A 21038-nucleotide genomic window follows, 5' to 3' on the forward strand; every position below is an offset into this window, starting at 1 on the left:
TATTTTTTTTGGTACAGTGATTTAGAGGACATTTAATACAACACTGTTCTCATGTGTTTTTGATTTTTTTTTATCCTAATTGATTGAAATATTGCATTTTTATGTTTGTAATATGCAGCATTTGTAGAATAATTACAGAAAATGATCACAGAAAATGTCCCAAATCATGTTGTGCTCACCATTACAGAGTGCATGCACTGTTCACTCAGTTGTAAATTCAAGTAAAGTCCAGGCCAGTTTCCCACAACCCTTCAGTCACCCAGAGAGCAGCCAGCAACACAATGCTCCTCAAACGCTCTTAAAATACATGACCTCATTGACCTCTTTGAATTATAACCGCTAGGATTGGCCCTGGCTGTAGCACAATATGAGGCTTGTGATTGTGTTTTAATTCTAATGGCAAGCTAAAAGATGGCTTCCTCCGAAAGAGAGAGGGGAGCTGAGATGGGTGGATTTATGGGCCTTGTCCTGGCCGCCGGCCTCACATCCTCTCTGATCTGCTTTTACTCCGACGACCCCTGACCTCCAGAGTCATTAGAATGCTCTCTGAATGGTCCCATTGGCCCTCAGCCCATCTCACACTCACTCACTGCTTGTTTTTCGAATCAAATTACTATATTTAACAGGGACACTAGCCGCCGAGCCGCCTGGCCGGGCCAACTCCATCCAAACACACATCTGTTTGAAATTGTGACCGGCAATTAATTTATGTCATGTGCAAGTTTATTTTTGTCCCCCCGCTCACTTTTGTTTGTTGTTGTTTGTTTTTCAGTAAATGTCTCTTTCTCTGGATTGGTAATGGCCAAAACCCAGTAGGGATTCTGGCTCCTGGAACTGTGCTGTCACGAAGGCTAGTGGCAGGGCCGGACTACTGCATTTGGGGCCCTGGGGCACCAACCTCCCAACCACCCTCAGCTAACTTACTGCATTTCAAGAGAAAATGTTGCAGTTTTAATTCAACACTTTTTTCTATGTGGCAAATATTTTTTGTTTGTTTTATAGGTCATCTCATGCTTCTGTTCACGTTTTGCCATGAGGCTGAGATAAATGTTTTCAGTTTGAAAGAAAATGTATTGCTATTCTACACATTTCCCTGCGTGCCTGTTCAGTAATCCGGCCCTGGCTAGTGGGGGGGCCGGAAAGAGGAAAATGGAAAACCACAGTGAGGTTTTTAATTCTGAAATACAAAGCAGGCAGATTTTTTATTCTATTCAGAGTGAGAGAGTCATTCATGGATTTTAAAACATGGTCTGTTGAGAGAGGAGATGTGTAGACTACACTGATATAAAATGAAATCTTTTATTGGTTTAGTCCACGTATGTGATTTACAAGCCTGACGACTCACACAAGATTTACTAGCCTGACGACTCACACAAGTACGTAGCAAAATTCTTTGCTACGTACTTTAGTCTAAGACTGCCATCATTGAAGTCATTTGTAGTGACGAGGGGCGACTGAATCATCTCTAAAGCAAAGTATCAAAGCCAATGACACATTTTTAATCCGCCGCTTTACCCATGTGTGATCTGGCTCTGGCCCACAACCCATTGGTGTCTGCACCAATCAGACAGCCCAGAATGTGTTCGCATTCAGTGAAGGGTCAGGGAGGTACTCAGATCCAGACTCATTGCAGACAAGAAACTAATGTCCGTGGGCGTGCCATAGTGTTTGGCCGGAGCAAGGAGTCTGGGTAGCCAGGCAAGTGATTTACTAGGATAGGAGAGGCTGTATTCTTCTTGTATCTCATATTTGTTGCCTGTTGGCTGATACCAACTATAGATAGTATTAAGCCATAATTGTAAACATGTGTGCATGTGCATGTGTGCTGTGCACATGCTCTCTCTGTGACAGAACGTCCCTCACATTCTTTCTGCCCCACAGTTGGATCACGTTTAAAGGACAATCACTCCAGTTATGTCCTAACCTCATTTATTCTTCTTCCAGCTGGCTTTAGACCAGAAACCCCTTTATCCTCCGAGACCTTGTTCAAACAGTGTACTTAAGGGACAGCCCAGGCCAGGCCAGGCCAGGCCAATGCTCTCACAATATCCTCTGGTTATCCAGTGATAAAGATGTCTTCCACAGATGTCTTTAGTCAGTGGTTGATAGGGCCAAAGAGAGTGGTGGGAGAGGCCAATATTCCTGGACCTGGGGATCACGTTCCCTCTGCAACAACTGGCCCCATAATTGCCACAGAATATAATGGGCGTCTTCATGACCATTTAACTGGCCTATGATTAGTGGCTAAAACCCATAGCAATCATGGTGGATTTTTTCAAGAATGATTGGTTTCTCAAAAATATTTCACTTTATTTGTTTGACAACATACAGTGCACTCAGAAAGTATTCAAACCCCTTGCCTTTTTACACATTTTGTTACGTTATAGCCTTAATCTAGAATTGATTACATATTTGTTTCCCATACCCCATAATGACAAAGTGAAAACAGGTTTTTAGAAATGTTTGCAAATTTATTACAAATAAAAAACAGAAATACCTTATTTACGTAAGTATTCAAACCCTTTGCTATGAGACTCGCAATTGAGCTCAGGTGCATCCTGTTTCCAGTAATCATCCTTGAGATGTTTTTACAACTTAATTTGAGTACACCTGTGGTAAATTCAATTGATTGGACATGATTTGGAAAGGCACACACCTGTCTATATAAGGTCCCACAGTTGACAGTCGATGTCAGAGCAAAAACCAAGTCATGAGGTCGAAGGAATTGTCAGAGAGCTCCGAGACAGGATTGTGTCGAGGCACAGATCTGGACAAACCTAGCAATCGGGGGAGAAGGGCCTTGGTCAGGGAGGTGACCAAGAACCCAATGTTCACTCTGACAAAGCTCTAGAGTTCCTGATGGGAGAACCTTCCAGAAGGACAACAATCTCTGCAGCACTCCACTAATCACACCTTTATGGTAGAGTGGCCAGACGGAGGCCACTCCTCAGTATTAGGTACATGACAGCCCGCTTGGAGTTTGCCAAAAGGGATCTAAAGGACTCAGACCATGAGAAACAAGATTCTCTGGTCTGATGAAACCAAAATTGAACTTTTGGTCCTGAATGCCAAGTGTCACATCTGGCGGAAACCTGGAACCATCCCTACGTTGAAGTATGGTGGTGGCAGCATCATTCTGTGGAGATATTTTTCAGCAGCAGGGACTGGGAGTAGTCAGGGTCGAGGGGAAAGATGAACGGAGCAGGGTACAGAGGTTGGATGGGGAGCAGTGATGGACACCAGAATCTCTAGCTAGTGATAATGCCAGTCCAGTCCAACTGTTTTGGCCCTGCACCCCCACCCATGTTGATGTGACGTGTGAGAATCCTTTCCCACCTAAAATGGAAGGTTTTGACATGTTGCTAGTGCTAAAAGCCCAGATATTGGTGTGGGGTTTAGCACTGTGCTTAAATTACACTAAAAGGGGCTAGTAAGTGTCTCCTCTCTCCATCCCTATGGGCAGAATGACTGAGGGTATAGTACATGTTCGGGGGGCTAGTAGCAAGCAGCATAGGTCGCCATAAGAAGCAACACTTAAAGTGTAACTGAATTGCCTTTCTAATGCTGATTTTATGATTTTATTGATTTGTTATTTCAGTGCTATTTCAGTGTCTTGGGCATCTAGATGAAATAATGATCAGTGTCATTACTGCGTATTAATCAGAGCTTGTTTTATGTTGTCTTAATAAACTCCAAGTGCAACAGAGTCACTTAGGCAGACGGAGGGATATTGAACAACAGATGCTGATTTGCAAAGGGGCATATGATGAATAATTACAGGTGGATTATACAGTGACATCCGACTGGAAATACACAGGTTGAATCAATGTTGTTTCCACATCATTTCAATGAAATGACGTTGAACCAATGTGGAATCGGCGTGTAATTGACGTCTGTGCCCAGTGGGATCTATGGTGTGAGTGCCACAGTGGTAGACCTCTTTAGCTTCGTTAACATGTGTGTGTGTAAGGAAAGATTTTTTTTTAAAGTAGTAAAACAAGCTGTCTCTATTTGCAGTTATCTGTTTACTGTTCGTCTTTTATTTGTTCATCAATTCGTGTGTGTACATTTTCATTCTGACATGTATGAGAAAAGTGAAAAATAAAAAGGACTAGTGAACACTTTTACCCAAGATAGGCATTACACTGGAGAATACCAAACGAGTGTCTTCCTAGAGTTCCCTGAAAACTGATTGGTTGTGAAATAACATGGCTGTCTTGGGGTATGCTGATTGCTCCTGCTAGAGCTGTTGGTACAGAGATGGGTTTCCTGTTCCTGTGTGAGGGCAGGAGGGCATGCAGGCAGGCGGGCGCTCTGGGTGGATAGGCCTGTCAGCGCTGTCAGCATTGCACCACAGCTGGGTGGGTTCAAGTACTATTTGTCATAATTTCAAATACATTAGCTGGGCTTGATTGATCTTGCCTGTCGCAATGGATCAAATACAATAGTCACAAAAGAGTGAATTCCACCCACCTGGCACTCCAGACAGGCTAAAGAAAACACTCTAAGTATTTGAAAGATTTCAAATAGTATTTGAACCCATGTCTGCATCGCACCACAGCTGGGAAACCTCACTGCTCTACTCTGCTGTACAGCTGGAGTCCATTTTAGGTAAATGTGAACTGCTGGCCACAGCACAGCGTTTTATTTAGCATTCCTTGTAAAGCCACGCTGGTGGAGAACTGAAGAGATGGGCACACGAATGCGGAGACGCACACACAAACACATTGTTTTATAACTTCATAATTTACTGTGTATTTGTTAGGGCGCATGCAAGTGGTTTGAAAGAATGACCTTCCTAACTTTCACAAGAATAATACTCTCATATAAACTGGAAGCAAAACCACAAAGCCATGTAAAATGGTTTCTATTATTTTATCACCGGCCATGTAAGGGGTTATGTTTGCACTGTTATGTGCTAGTTGCTAGCTAAATCATCTGCTTTTCTTTTCTGTGGTGTCTTAGTTGTCTGAACATATAGCTTGTTAAAGTGAATATCAATAGAAACATCTTCAAGGCACCTCAGGCGATCACGATCTAAAATGCCTTCTGAACAAACCCCCAGGCGTCGAGCCTCAGCTAACTCAGCTAGCTCTCTGACACTCAGTAAAATTTTAATTACGTAGAAGATTTTCCATCTGTACCACTAGGGCCTCTCCTGGGGGATGTTCAGTGTACTGCAGGAGAGATACCTTTTATGTTGGTGCAAGGCACTAACCTGACTTGGGGTCGATGTATGGAGAGAGAGAGAGCCAATGACACTGTCACGATCCTTATGATAGTTAATGAACCCTTTTGATGGTTTTGGATATGTAAGGTTGGTGGACTCGTTGAACCACCACTGTCCAGTGGTTTCTCTGTCATATATAAAAAGTAAGCACATAAACCTAAATTATACGATATGTGTGCAGACAATTTAAAATGATCTGAATAGTATAGACACCACAAAAGCAAACTGGTCACACCAGGTCTTGAGGTAGAAACATAAAAATAAATTGAATCACAATGAAAGACAAGAATATCTCCAAATATTAAATAAAATTGTATTTTATTTGTCACATGCGCCGAATACAACCGTACAGTGAAATGCTTACTTATAAGCCCTTAACCAACAATGCAGTTTAAAGAAAAAATAAGTGTTAAATAAAAAAGAACTGTAACAAATAATTAAAGAGAAGCAGTAAAATAACAATAGTGAGGCTATATACAGAGTCAATGTGAGGGGGCACCGGTTAATCAAGGTAATTGAGGTAATATGTACATGTAGGTAGAGTTAAAGTGACTATGCATGGATAATAACACAGAGAGTAACAGCAGCATTAAAGGGGGGGGGGCAATAATCTCTGCAGCCATTTAATTAGCTGTTCAGGAGTCTTGCAGTATGGCTTGGGGGTAGAAGCTGTTAATTAAGAAGTCTTTTGGACCTAGACTTGGCGCTTCAGTACCACTTGCCATGCGGTAGCAGAGAGAACAGTCTATGACTAGGGTGGCAGGAGTCTTGACAATTTTTAGGGCCTTCCTCTGATGGCCTGGTATAGAGGTCCTGGATGGCAGGAAGCTTGGCCCCAGTGATGTACTGGGTCGTATGCACTACCCTCTGTAGTGCCTTGCGGTCAGAGGCCAAGCAGATGCCATTCCAGGCACTGAGGATGCTCTCGATGGTGCAGCTGTAGAACTTTTTGAGGATCTGAGGACCCATGCCAAATATACACACCCTTCATGGGATGGAGCTATTTTCAGAATATGTACATTGGTTCATTCCCAACAATGTCACTGTGGTTCATCAGACCACTTCTCCCACAGTAAGTCTTGGTGTTAAAGGAGACACATGAATGATTTGCCTGGTGGACTACTGTGCCATTGCATAGACCAGTGGAGGCTGCTGATGACAGCTCATAATAACGCCTGGAATGGAGCAAATGTAATGGCATCAAACACATAGAAACCATGTGTTTGATACCATTCCACCTATTCCGCTCCAGCCATTACCACGAGCCCATCCTCCCAAATTAAGGTGCCACCAACCTCCTGTGGTATAGACCCATCAAACTCAACTCTGGACCTCGAAGCCAGTTCCACTGCGTTTTTTCATTGTTCACCTCTTGTCAGGGACTGTATTAGATCTGGGAACCCAGGTGGATACAATTAATTATCAGGTAGAATAGAAAACCAGCAGGCTGTAGAGTAAGCGTTGAATTCCCCTGGTATAGATTATAGAGGGAAACAGGCTGTTTTGTTTGGGCAGCTGGTTTCTGCTGCATCATGACCTCTTCTTGTTTCCTGTACCATGTGACAGACAGGGGGATTCTGGGGGAATATATTATCCCTGTGACATACTGGGGTCCCTTACCCACTTAATGTAATCAGGGGTAATTTACTTGCTGCAAATCCTCATCTGACCCATTCTTATGAGGACTTGAGAAAAGACACATTACAAAATCAGACCATGGCATGTATTTTTAAACATCTCAGAGTGCTCATCTAGGATAATTTTTGACTTTCAGATTATAATGAATGGACAGGGGGGGATGTGATCCTAGATCAGCACTACTACTCTGAGATGCTTTATGAATATTGGCCCAGGAAGTAAATTAAGGGCAGAGGATATTTAACACTAGCATAAATACCTGAGGTGCCTCTAACCCTAAAACCCTGTTTCTCTATTATTCTAGCTGTTCTGCTGTTCAAACTGTCATTTCAGTTTGTATTTTGGGGTATAATTGCAATGGTGACGTTTTGAAAATAGGCACCCAGGAGAGCCTAGCAGGAGTTTCCATCCCCGCCCACTGTGCTCCACTCTGTTGAATCCCTAGTTTAGGTCTGTTTCTCAGTCCCAGAACTAGGAGGTCACAGGGTCAGGGTTTGGGTGGACACCGCTCAGCCTATTAGTGTGATTCCCCCAGAAGTAAAAACAGGGAAATTAGAGGGTTTTTATAGTTAAAGGGAGGTTTAAGGTAGGTTCTTGGGTTAGTGGCCTGGGTAAAGAAAGACACAAGTGAGCCAAACCAGTAGAACGTTAGCCAAAACTGAACTGTCTCTACTTACAGTACTAAACTTGATCGTTTTATAACTCTTTGCTCAGATAATTTTTTGCCAATTGAACTCCCCCTCGACTTTCAGATTATAAAACAATTATTAAAACAGAATGTTTGGCTCAATTAAACTTTTAAAAGTTGAGGTTTCCATACATAATGATAAAAAAAAAAATCTTACACTTTCTTAAGTTATAAAGTCCTTACAACAGCAATTTCCGGAGGAAAATTATGTGGGTGGAGTGGTCAGGGGTGGAGTGGTGATGGGTGTATCCATCCCAAAGGCCAATTACAACAGGAAAGGGAAATACATTATAAACATAAAAAAGGAACTATGAGCCTCCCAGACCAGCTAGGGCTCGAACAGGGTCATCCATTCTCGCCTCTTCCTTACCTCTCACTCTCGCGCACAGAAGTCTTCAATCAGCAATCCTCTGCCCTCAACCCAAACCCCATTCACAAATGCATTCTTCTTTAACAGCCCACACAGCTCTTGCCCCCTTGTAGCCATTGACCTCTCCAGTGCTTCGTCACAGTAGCAGCGTATATATGAAAGGTCACAGATCATAGCAAAGTCCTGTTTCTCTATGGTATCTACCCAGAGTCAGGCTACAATGCAGTCCTTCATGGAGGAGCGTGCACATCCTCTGGGCTGAGACTAGGGTGATAACATATGGTGTCAGATTGAGCTATATAGTGTTGCATAGGCTACTGCCTGGAGGCTTGGGTGATAGGCCAAGGCCCCTTTGGTGTAGAAGGTGCCCCTTGACGCAGGTCACGTCCCTCTGATCTCAATGGACTGGGCTGTGTACAGGAAGATTTTGATGAGAGTGAGAGAAAGAAAGAGAGGGAGAGAAAGAGAAAAACAGAGAGGGAAACAGAGAGAGAGAGAGAGATGGAGAGATAAAGATAGAAAGAGGGCCCCAGTCCCATCACTTTATTATGATGACCTGCCCTCTTGGGTCAAATGTGAAATGTGTTGTTTCTAAAAATAGAATGAGATTCTTTCATCCACTCTCATTCACTCTCTGAGTGTACAGCCTCGTTTGATCTCCTTTCTTTTTGTGTGTGCTATCTAATGTTTCAGTAATGGATGTATAAAATTGCATGATTAGTGGTCTTGTGTAGATATGAAGAGTTTCATTCCAAAACGCTCTATATCCATTTTCAGAATGAGCTTTTATTGTTTAAAGAACTTCTAAAAGAGATTGGTGTGTTTTTTTCACCACCTAATCATGGCATGGGGTTGTTCAATGACATACGTATTTGTTTGACGTCTATCACTTGATGGTTTCATTTCAGAAAGACAAATGATCATGTTTTATTGCAAAACACTATATATACGCCTCACTCTCAGAGAAATAAGTAGTAGTAGTCAAATAACTACATTTTTAATAAATAACTTTTCAAATGATACATTTGACACATCCATATACAGTACCAGTCAAAGTTTTAACACACCTACTCATTCAAGAGTTTTCTTTATTTGTACTACTTTATATATTGTAGAATAATAGTGAAGACATCAAAACTATGAAATGACACATATGGAATCATAATAACCAAAAAAGTGTTAAACAAATCAAAATATTATTTATATTTGAGATTCTTAAAAGTAGCCATCCTTTGCCTTGATAACAGCTTTGCAGAATCTTGGCATTCTCTCAACCAGCTTCATGAAGTAGTCACCTGGAATGCATTTCAATTAACAGGTGTACCTTTTTAAAAGTTAATTTGTAGAATTTCTTTCCTTCTTAATGCGTTAATGTGTTTGAGACAAACAGTTGTGTTGTTACAAGGTAGGGGTGGTATACAGAAGATAGCCTTATTTGGAAAAATACCAAGTCCATATGATGGCAAGAACAGCTCAAATAAGCAAAGAGAAACAACACTCCATCATTACTTTAAGACATGAAGGTCAGTCAAGCCAGAACATGTCAAGAACTTTGAAAGTTTCTTCAAGTGCAGTCAAAAAACCATCAAGTGTTATTATGAAATTGGCTCTCATGAGGACCGCCACAGGAATGGAAGACCCAGAGTTACCTCTGCTGCAGAGGATAAGTTCATTAGAGTTACCAGCCTCAGAAATTGCAGCCCAAATAAATGCTTCACAGAATTCAAGTAACAGACACATCTCAACATCAACTGTTCAGAGGAGACTGCGTGAATCAGGCCTTCATGGTCGAATTGCTGCAAAGAAACCATTACTAAAGGACACCAATAAGAAGAAGAGACTTGCTTGTTCCAAGGAACCAGAGCAATGGACATTAGACCGGTGGAAATCTGTCCTTTGGTCTGATGAGTCCAAATTTGAGATTTTTGGTTCTAATCGCCGTGTCTTTGTGAGACGCAGAGTAGGTGAACGGATGATCTCCACATGTGTGGTTCCCACCGTGAAGAATGGAGGAGGTGTGATGTATGTGGGTGCCTTGCTGGTGACACTATCTGTGATTTATTTAGAATTGAATTCACACTTAACCAGCATGGCTACCACAGCATTTTGCAGCGATACCCCATCCCATCTGGTTTGCGCTTAGAACATAATTTGTTTTTCAACAGGAAAATGACCCAACACACCTCTAGGCTGTGTCAGGGCTATTTGACCAAGGAGAGTGATGGAGTGCTGCATCAGATGACCTGGCCTCCACAATCACCCGACCTCAACCCAATTGAGATGGTTTGGGATGAGTTGGACCGCAGAGTGACGGAAAAGCAGCCAACAAGTGCTCAGCATATGTGGGAACTCCTTCAAGACCATTGGAAAAGCATTCCTCATGAAGCTGGTTGAGAGAATGCCAAGAGTTTGCAAAGCTGTCATCAAGGAAAAGGTTGGCTACTTTGAAGAATCTAAAATATTAAATATATTTTGTTTCGTTTAACAAATCCCATGTGTGTTATTTCATAGTTTTGATGTCTTCACTATTATTCTACAATGTAAAACAAATTGTAGAAATAAAGAAAAACCCTTGAATGAGTAGGTATGTCCAAACCTTTGACTGGTACTGTATATACACATTGTGCATTCGCAAAGTATTCAGACCCCTTGACTTTTACCACATTTTGTTACATTACTGCCTTATTCTAAAATGCACTTCCCTCATCAATCTACACACAATACCCCATAATGACAAAGCAAAAACTGTTTTTTGGAAATTTTAGCAAATTATAAAAACTAAAAAAACAAATATCACAGCCTTGTGTCTTCTTGGGTATGACGCTACAAGCTTGGCACACCTGTATTTGGGGAATTTCTCCCATTATTCTCTGCAGATACTCTCAAGCTCTGTCAGGTTGGATTGGGAGCGTCGCTGCACAGCTATTTTCAGGTATCGCCAGAGATATTTGTTCAGGTTCAAGTCCGGGCTCTGGCTGGGCCACTCAAGTACTTTCAGAGACTACTACGTTGTCTTGGCTGTGTGCTTAGGGTTGTTGTCCTGTTGGAAGGTGAACCTTCGCCCCAGTCTGAGGTCCTGAGCATTCTGGAGCAGGTTTTCATCAATGATCTCTCTGTACTTTGCTCCATTCCTCTTTCCCTCGATCCTGACTACCCACCCAGTTCCTGCCGCTAAAAAACATCCCCACAGCATGATGCTGCCACCACCATGCTTCACCGTAGGGATGGTGCCAGGTTTCCTTCAGGCCAAAGAGTTCCCTCTTGGTTTCATCAGACCAGAGAATCTTGTTTCTCATGGTCTGAGAGTCCTTTAGGTGCCTTTTGGCAAACTCCAAGCTGGCTGTCATGTACCTTTTATTGAGTCACATGTGCCTTTTTCAAATCGATTTCTCAGTTTGGCTGGGTGGACAGCTCTAGGAAGAGTCTTGGTGGTTCCAAACTTATTTCATTTAAGAATGATGGAGGCCATTGTGTTCTTGGGGACCTTCAATGCTGCAGAAATGTTTTGGTACCCTTTCCCAGATCTGTGCCTCAACATAATCCTGTCTCGGAGCTCTACGGACAATTCCTTCGACCTCATGGCTTGTTTTTTGCTCTGACATGCACTGTCAACTGTGGGACCTTATATAAATCATGTCCAATCAATTTAATTTACCACAGGTGGACTCCAATCAAGTTATATAAACATCTCAAGGATGATCAATGGAAACAGGATGCACCTAAGCTCAATTTCAAGTCTCATGGCAAAGGGTCTGAATACTTCTGTAAATAAGATATTTCTGTTTTTTTTTTTTTAAATCATATTTATTTTAAAAACCTGTTTTCGCTTGGTCATTATGGGGTATCGTGTGGAAATGTTTTTATTGAATCCATTTTAGAATAAGACTGTAACGTAACAAAATGTGAAAAAGTCAAGGGAACTTATTACTAACCAAATGCATTGCATATATATATTCTATCCATTTATATCTATAAATATATAGATAGCCAACAGATCAAACATTGTGTGGGACATTGTTCTTAGGCTTATCATTGTCTCTTTCAACAACAAATGCAGTTCTCCTGGTGGATTTATTTGTATTATGGTGAGCTAATTAACTCACTCCGCCCCACAAGCAATGATCTATTGTTTACACCCGACTGAGTTCAGTTTAACTGCTTAGTAACGTGATTCCCTTATACCATTAGAAAGTGGGAGGATTTTGAGAGCTGATGAAAATGGCTTACTATTAAAGCAGTGGATCTTGACATGTGAGAGGATGAGGATAGGAAGAGGTGCTTACTTAGTGGACTTTTGCCAGCAACATAAATCACTAAGGACACTTATGCACAAAGGGAAATGTCTTGAGATAAAAAAAAATGTGAGGCCTCTGAACCTAGTGTGAATTGTAATGTCTGGTGGCATTGTTTCATGCATTCCCTCAGCAGCTAAAAGCCCTGCCCTCCCTCCCCTCTCTTTTTCTCTCCTTCTTCCAGCTGCCCAGAGTCTACCAACTAGGGGACAGCTGAGTGGAGAGGGGTTATAGATAGAGAGAGAGAGAGAGGGACAGAGAAAGTCAGAGATCACAGCCCCCTCACTCCCTGTTCTTAGAAAACTGCATCTCTGTGTGGAATCACTGGAACCATGGGACCAAGCAGCATGGAGAACACTATTCTAGAATGTGATGCTCTGAGACTGCATGCCAGGCCAGGCAGGCCATCTCTTTGGATCTTCAGTTCTCCCTCTCTCTGAGTCTTGTATCACCTCGTTTGTGTTCTGTCTAATTAGTTAGTGCCTTGTCCATTACATATCATCTTGGCTCCCGTGTTAACATCTTGTTCTCTGAGATCCCTTCTTACCCCGGGCTATTTTGCTCCCTTCTTTTCTCTGAGAGAATAAGGAATTCCAGTGGCAAGAGCAATCAGTGACAAACATCAAAAGGATCCTCAGCAGAGTTCCGCTGCCTGTCAGAGTAAAATCATTTGTTCCCCCTTTCTTTACACTTTCTCCACGCGTCATCCCTTTTACAGCCCCCTCTCTCTGGCTCTCCTTCAACACACACTCTTTTTCTCCTCCCTCTTTTTCCTTCTCCCTTTATTTCTGTCTGTCTTTCTTTTTATCTTTCTCCACTGGTGCATTTTATGTGATTCCTGAAAAACCTTTCCTCAGAGCCCGCCTGCCACTGTCGATTTTGGACAACATGCCAGCTAACTTTAGAAACGGCTCTTTATGTGTTTTGTGTTTTCGGAGGATCCTTTTTGGTCTGGGTTTTCAGAGGTAGAATATTTGCCCTCGCCAACGTTGTAAAAAAACTAACTGTAAAAGCCTCATTAGATACATATCTATGGAGCCTGTTTAAGTAAATATGTTTTGTGAATGTATGAAAGAGAAGGGAACAAAGAAAAAAAGTTTGCCCAACATTATTTACTAGTAACTTATTATGTTCTTATATTTTTCTTTTTAACCACCACTCACCTTCATCTATGATAAAATTACCCTTCAAAACGTGAACTAAGTGAACATTAGGCATCGTTTACCGATAAGCATCAAATGCTGTAGCTAGCTTTTTCCAACAGCAAATGCATATTTTTTTTACATCAGCTAACACAAATATTAGCTATAAACAGTAAAAGGTTTGTGGGTATAAATGACCAGGAAAAAATGATGTATGATATGAAATATATGGGCAGTGTTAAGAGGGTAGAATCATAAAGATCCTATGCAATTCTATGGGTAGGATCCCCTCAACTTGTTGAACAGGTGAACTCTGCTCTCTTCACGGTGTAAACATGATGTAGGAAAAAAATATGAAAAATATAATCTCCGACACGTCCAGTGTATTTTTGATCAAGATGAATTCTTTGACATGAGGATGGTTTTCATGGTGTCTAGAATTCATTAGGGTGTGTGCTGAAGAGTTTGAATAACGACTCTTTGCTTTCATGTGTCCCAGAGGGACGAGACCATGTGATTTCAAAGGAGACACGACACAGCACTTTGGTTGAAACAGAAAAAACTGAGATACTGTATTTGAAATGTACAAAAGCTATATACAACACGCACACGCACACACACACACACACACACACACACACACACACACACACACACACACACACACACACACACACACACACACACACACACACACACACAGCATAGTAGAATGGATGGGCGGCATACCTGTACATACGTTAAGGCTACTTTAATTCCAGCAAGCAAACTAAAATAAAAACTGAGGAGGTTGCGGTGTATCATTGTTCTTGATATGATTTGTAATCAAAGTAATTCATCCCTTATTTGATTCTCCATATAGTCCATGTCTAGCTCAGTGAGTAGGGAGGGGTAATGAATCCACAAATTAGTGTGTAATCATGTCCACCGAGTACACATGGAGTACTAGCATATTCCTTCAGAGATCTGATACATCCTAGACAGGCACAGGGTTTGTGTGTACAGCCTGGTCTAATAGACTAGACGTAACATAGTAAACGTAAATCAGGGATACTCAAATTAGGATATGTTTAGTTTGGATTGGTTACATAAGAGAGAAGGTTACTTAAGGCAAAAATTAAAGTAGGGTGTTTGGTCAGGGTGGATGGGTAGGCATATAACACAAACGTTTAGAAACCTAAAGGTTGAGTGTTCGAATCTCACAACTTTAGCATTTTGGCAACTTTGCAACTACCTACTACTTTTAGCTACTTTGCAACTACTTAGCATGTTAGCTAAACCTTCCCCTAATCCTAATCCTTTAATCCAACTGCTAACCTTAACCCCTAGTCTAGCTAACATTGGCCACCCAGCTAACGTTAGCATTAGCCACCTTACCACCTAGCTAAGCCCAACAAATTGGAATTCGTAACATATCATATGTTTAGCAAATTTGTAACATATTGAACGAATTGCAATTCGTTAAATATTGTAAGAATTGCAATTCATAACATACCATCCGAAATGGATGATGGGCATCCACAAATTAATACATAACATACGAAACGTAACATATCATACTAATAGGAGTGTCCCGTATTTAAATTTACTATGCTACGTCTACCCCCGAGTCCAGGTTAGCGTGTCTCCACAGACTGATTTACACTGAGGCAGATCTCTGTCCTTTTTTATCATACAGTCAGTCTCACAAAGAGGAGGGTCCTTAGAGGGTTACTGTACAGCTTCTGGAGGGCACTTGGAAGATATTTTATACAGTATGACAAGTGGCCATCTCCTGCACACTAGGGGCTGGTTTCACATACACAGATTAAGTATAGTCCTGGACTAAAAATCACTTTCAATTGAGAGTCTCCACTCAGCATGGTTTTTAGTCCTTCATTGGGCTTAATCTGGGTCCACGAAAACCGGCTCTAGCTTTGCATGGGATTCTGTTCCACTGCAAGCTCCTCTATACATGGATGGATGTTAACAATGTAGCATCACAATGTTCTATAGTTGCATCATATTGTACTTAGCTTGCAATAATCAAGTCTCTTTAACATAATTTAAAGCACGTACCATACAGTATATCTATAAACATGATCAAAGGTCGTACTGAGAAAATTATTCTAATATTTCCATATGCCTTTTTACCTGGCAACATCGTTACATGTATGTATGTTTCATGAATTCACATATTACTCAAACATGATCTATTTAGCAAGGCACTTCGTGAACTGCTTTCAGTGCACTGCTTTTTAAAGAGTAACAAACATCAACAAATACGGAGCAATGGACACATATTTGCTGATGTATTTTTATACCCTGGTCTATTCTTATTCGTAGATACAAAGTATGGCTTTTCAAAACAGTGATAATGCTCCTTATGTCTTTAAAATGTTCCTTATGTCTTTACTATACTTACTTTCTCAACACAAACACTACTTAAAATGTACTTGAGCAAATATGACATATTACTGGATAAGCGAAGTCTCTATACAGGCCAGCGGAGATCGACATGCTCCTGAAGAGTAACTATTTCCATAAGGTATTGTTACATATAATCAGTGCTTTTATAGTACATTTTTCCTTGAAATGGTCTGAATACACAATGGGGCATCCCAATAATCTTTCTTTCCTTCCGAAGTGTGCACTCTTTCCCTACTCCCCACAAAATGAAAAGCATTGGATTGGTGGGGCATGGGCTAGGCTAGAGGGAGTTTCCGTACATTTTCTTTCAAATCCAAGAAGGAAAGTTAACAAGTGCACAGTTCGGGAGAAAGGAGAGATTATTGTGACACAGCCAAGGCCTTAGCTCATCATGTTGAGGAACTTGCTCTCCTCAGCCAGGGTGGTCAACATGGAGCTCATGTCTCCGATGGCCATATTACCGATTCCTGCTGGCACAGAGGCCAGGGTCACAGAGTTACGGGGGGTGGTAAGCCTTGAGGAATTCTGGGACAGGCTGGTGAGGAGTCCGGGGCTGAGGGTCCCTGACATCAGGCTGGAGTGGTCTCCATCATCCAACATGGCGTCAAAGTCGATCTGGGCATGCTCCACGCCAGAGATCGATCCAGAGGAGCCGGATGAGTCAACGGTGCTGGTGACCTGGTTGACCCCTGGAGATGCCATGGTAACAGTGGTGCCTCCCGGAGTCTGGCCCATGAAGGGCGACATGGGGGAGTTGAAGCTCACATTGTGGTTGTTATTGGGTTCAAACATCTGTATCTGGCCAGCATAAAACATTGAAGCATTGGAGTTTGAGTCTCTGTTATGTCCGCCGGTATGTGCTGCGGTGCCACCCGGCCTCTTTGGACTGGCCTCATTGGTGTTGTGATGTAAGTCAGACTGAGGGAAACGGTTCTGCTGCATCATACTTCTGGACCCTGAGTGTTGTCTACTGCTCATAGACTTGGGCTCCATGGGAGGCCTGGGCTGCATTCCAGCTCTGTTCCCAGTATTGACGTCTTGCTGCTGAGAAGAAATACTGTAGTTCTGCTGGTCAACCTGAATCATGTGGGGGACATAGCTTTCAACCTGAGTCCTTGACCTGTAGATCTGCGTATCAGGATTGGTGTGTGTAGCCATCACCCTGCCGTTGGGCAGTGCCATGCCATTAAAGTTGGGTCGTAGGCTGCCATTCCCAGATCCAGAGTTGGGGACAGGGATGATCTCTTGGCCATATCCTTGCTGGGGACTCATCTGCTCAGGATAGTTCATGCTGCATGGCTGCCTTTGTTGCTGTTGGACAGAGTTGATCCACTGGGAGTTGCTTCTCTGGGTGTAGCCTTGTAGCGCCATATTCTGGTTCATGGGCATCACCTGCTGGTTACTGTTACTACCCATTCTACCCTGGAAATGCCCAAAGTTCTGTCTCTGCTGGACCATGGCCAGGTTGTTGTTTCTGAGGAGGTTCTGCTTGGTGAGTCTGGAGGTGGCTGTAGCATCCACAGTCCCTGAGCTGACCTCGTTCCACTGGACTGGCATGTTGTTCTTGTTGTTCAATCTGTGAGAGGCTGGGTACTGCTGCTGCTGGGAGCCAGACCCAGGGCTCATCTGGTAGGGGGGTAGGGGAGCCTGGCCTGACCCAGACAGGGGCATGTTGGCATCCACCATTGCCATCCTCCTCTGCCCATAGAACTGCTGTTGGGAGGAGGTCATATTCCCCTGGACCTGAAAGCCGCCTTGTGATTGGCTGTTGGCGTAGTCGGCGGGGCCTGCTGATTGGCCGGGGCCAGTGTTCTGAGACCTGAGGTACTGTATGACATCATCAGGCAGCACCATGTCCTCATCTCCTGCATGGTCCAGCCCGTCCACGGCCATGGTCTCCATCACCACGTTCTCTGAGATGCTGGGGGGCCGTGGGGCGAAGGGGTGGTGGTGCAGGCTTCCGTCGGATCGCGTGTAGCTCTGCATGGCCAGGCCCCGGCGGTCGGCAGAGGGAGGAGGCATCACACTGTTGGGGTTCATACTGTTCATGCTGTTGTAGCGTTGGACTCGTGGAAGGGACAGTGGGTCTAGGGTAGGTCTGCGGACGGGGTCGCTGGCTCGCCGGGGAAGGTTCCCAGGGACCTCGTGGGGCATCATACTATAGCTACTGTAGCCGATGTCGCTGCAGCGTCTGGGAACTGCTGCGGTAGGTGGGTGGAACAGCTGACAGTGGGATAAGCTCTCTCTTTCTTGGGAGTGGTCCCCGTACAGGGCCATCCTGGTCCTGAGGCTCATACGCTCCATGTTGGGCAGAGGTGTAGGTGGAGCTCCCCCTATTGCAGCAGCGTACTTGGCCTTGAGATGGTAGTGCTGGGCAGGGGTGAGGCTGAGCAAACTAGAGAGGTTTCCACCTCCACACTGGCTGGCCTCGCTGGATCTACGGGACAGGTCTGTGGAGATGGGGTCGTAGGAGTCGGCTGAGCTGATGTTGTTGTGGCGGTTGCTGAACTGCGAGGCTTCGGAGGAGCGGCGGCTGGAGTAGCAGGGGGAGATGCCAGAGGAGCGCCGGCTGATGTAGGCTGAGCTGGCAGTGCTGGTGTTGCTGTCCCGGCGGCCCTGTTCGTTTAGCTGGTTCAGCATGGTCACCTCACATGACGACAGGTCACCAAGACGCTGACCAGGGTAGGGCCCGGGTGGAGCGATCATATTAGAGTTTTCCAGAAGGGAACCTGAGGAACCAACAAAAGGAACCACATTATAACATATACAGTGCCTTGTAAAAGTATTCATCCCCCTTGGCATTTTTCCTATTTTGTTGCATTACAACCTGTAATTTAAATAGATTTTTATTTGGATTTCATGTAATGGACATACACAAAATAGTCCAAATTGGTGAAGTGAAATGAAAAAAATTACTTGTTTAAAAAAAAATTAAAAAAATTAAAAACTGAAAAGTGGTGCGTGCATATGTATTAACCCTCTTTGCTGTGAAGCCCTTCAATAAGAGCTGGTGCAACCAATTACCTTCATAAGTCACATAATTAGTTAAATGAAGTCCACCTGTGTGCAATCTAAGTGTCACATGATCTTAGTATATATACACCTGTTCTGAAAGGCCCCAGAGTCTACAACACCACTAAGCAAAGGGCACCACCAAGCAAGCGGCACCATGAAGACCAAGGAGCTCTCCAAACAGGTCAGGGACAAAGTTGTGGAGAATTACAGATCAGGGTTGGGTTATAAAAAAATATCCAAAACTTTGAACATCCCACAGAGCACCATTAAATACAATATAAAAAAATTGAAAGAATATGGCACCACAACAAACCTACCAAGATTGGGCCACCCACCAAAACTCACAGACCAGGCAAGGAGGGCATTAATCAGAGAGGCAACAAAGAGACCAAAGATAACCCTGAAGGAGCTGCAAAGCTTCACAGCGGAGATTGGAGTATCTGTCCATAGGACCACTTTAAGCCGTACACTCCACAGAGCTGGGCTTTATGGAAGAGTGGCCAGAAAAAAGCCATTGCTTAATGAAAATAAATAAGCAATCACGTTTGGTGTTTGCCAAAAGGCATGTGGGAGACTCCCCAAACATATGGAAGAAGGTGCTCTGGTCAGATGAGACTAAAATGTAGCTTTTTGGCCATCAAGGAAAACGCTTTGTCTGGCGCAAACCCAACACCTCTCATCACCCCAAGAACACCATCCCCACAGTGAAGCATGGTGGTGACAGCATGATGCTGTGGGGATCTTTTTCATCGGCAGGGACTGGGAAACTGGTCAGAATTGAAGGAATGATGGATGTCGCTAAATACAGGGAAATTCTTGCGGGAAACCTGTTTAAGTGTTCCAGAGATTTGAGACTAGGACGGAGGTTCACCTTCCAGCAGGACAATGACCCCAAGCATACTGCTAAAGCAACACTTGAGTGGTTAAGGGGAAACATTTAAATGTCTTGGAATGGCCTAGTCAAAGCCCAGACCTCAATCCAATTGAGAATCTGTGGTATGACTTAAAGATTGCTGTAAACCAGCGGAACGTATCCAACTTGAAGGAGCTGGAGAAGTTTTGCCTTGAAGAATGGGAAAAAATCCCAGTGGCTAGATGTGCCAAGCTTATAGAGACATACCCCAAGAGACTTGCAGCTGTAATTTCTGCAAAAGGTAGCTTCACAATAAAAAATATTTAGCATCTTCAAAGTGGTAGGCATGTTGTGTAAGTCAAATGATACAAATCTATTTTAATTCCAGGTTGTAAGGCAACAAAATAGGAAAAATCCAAGGGGGGGAATACTTTCGCAAGCCACTGTAGGGCAAACCCCCTTTCTAGGTGTCTAAGGCTTCTTCACATATTCCTCTCAACTCAATCTCTCCTATTATGGATGTGCAATATTTTTTCCACAATAATTTTTTTCTTCCTTATTATCATTTACTAATCCTTCAGCATTATTGCAGGTTCTTAAAAACAGTTGTTATCAAAAACTATATTGTTCCAGTATAGAACTTCACACTTACCAACAGCAGGAATGGGAGGCAGCTTGGTGTTTCGGACCTGAGGTGCCTGAGGACCAGAGTTGGCCCAGGGACAAGAGTCCCTCACATTCTTCAGCCTCTCCTTCTTGATGTTCTCCAGCTTGATGGTGACTCCTCCCCCTTTATGAAGCCCAAGACCCACCCCCACCGAGTTGCGGGGGGAGAGGGTGGAGGAGTCCACCATGGGAGGGTCATCCAGTGCACTCAGGTCCCCAAAGCTGCCCCCACTGTGCAGGGCCATCTCTACTCCACTGTCATTGTTGTGGGCACTGCCAAGTGGCGACGGCTCACTGCTACATGACGAGTGACCGCCCGGGCTGGATTGGTACGTCTGGAGAGGGGGACAGGATAGGTGGTTCAGGTTAGACACCAAATCAAGCCTATTAAGGGCTTTTCACATTACTCTAGTCGATTTGGTTCGGATTGGCATGATAGTGTGAAACGGGTATCACTGTCAGACAGGGCATTGTTATTATAAAAAATATGCTTAAAGATGAAATACTGGAATACAGTTGCAAAATTCTGATTAATAAATTAGGTAAACTTTGCAAAACCACAAATTAAATTAATTATTTAGCCTAGCCATAGTTTCATAATCTTATTTATCATAGAATTGTTTGATTTTTTTCTAAAGGAAACATGTCTAGTGGAGGGACGGGGGATACTGTGATTCTCATCATAGTCAAGTGTTGACAGTGGTTATTTCTGACACAAACTGAAGTAGAAAGAGT

The 21038-nt window shown here is 43.2% G+C and overlaps 1 protein-coding gene across 1 annotated transcript in view; it reads right to left on the bottom strand.

Moving 5' to 3' along the window:
* Nucleotides 1-13902: 13902 nt before the first annotated feature.
* Nucleotides 13903-21038, bottom strand: part of gli2a (GLI family zinc finger 2a) — a 105976-nt gene continuing 98840 nt past the window's right edge. The window contains exons 13-14 of the mRNA XM_029711571.1: nucleotides 20290-20638; nucleotides 13903-18498 (exon numbers count right to left, since the gene is read on the bottom strand). Coding sequence (XP_029567431.1) covers nucleotides 16151-18498; nucleotides 20290-20638 — 2697 coding nt within the window. The 3' untranslated portion in view covers nucleotides 13903-16150. The remainder of the gene's footprint in view (nucleotides 18499-20289; nucleotides 20639-21038) is intronic.

This window comes from Salmo trutta, chromosome 24, assembly GCF_901001165.1.
Source record: "Salmo trutta chromosome 24, fSalTru1.1, whole genome shotgun sequence".
Lineage (NCBI taxonomy): Eukaryota > Metazoa > Chordata > Actinopteri > Salmoniformes > Salmonidae > Salmo > Salmo trutta.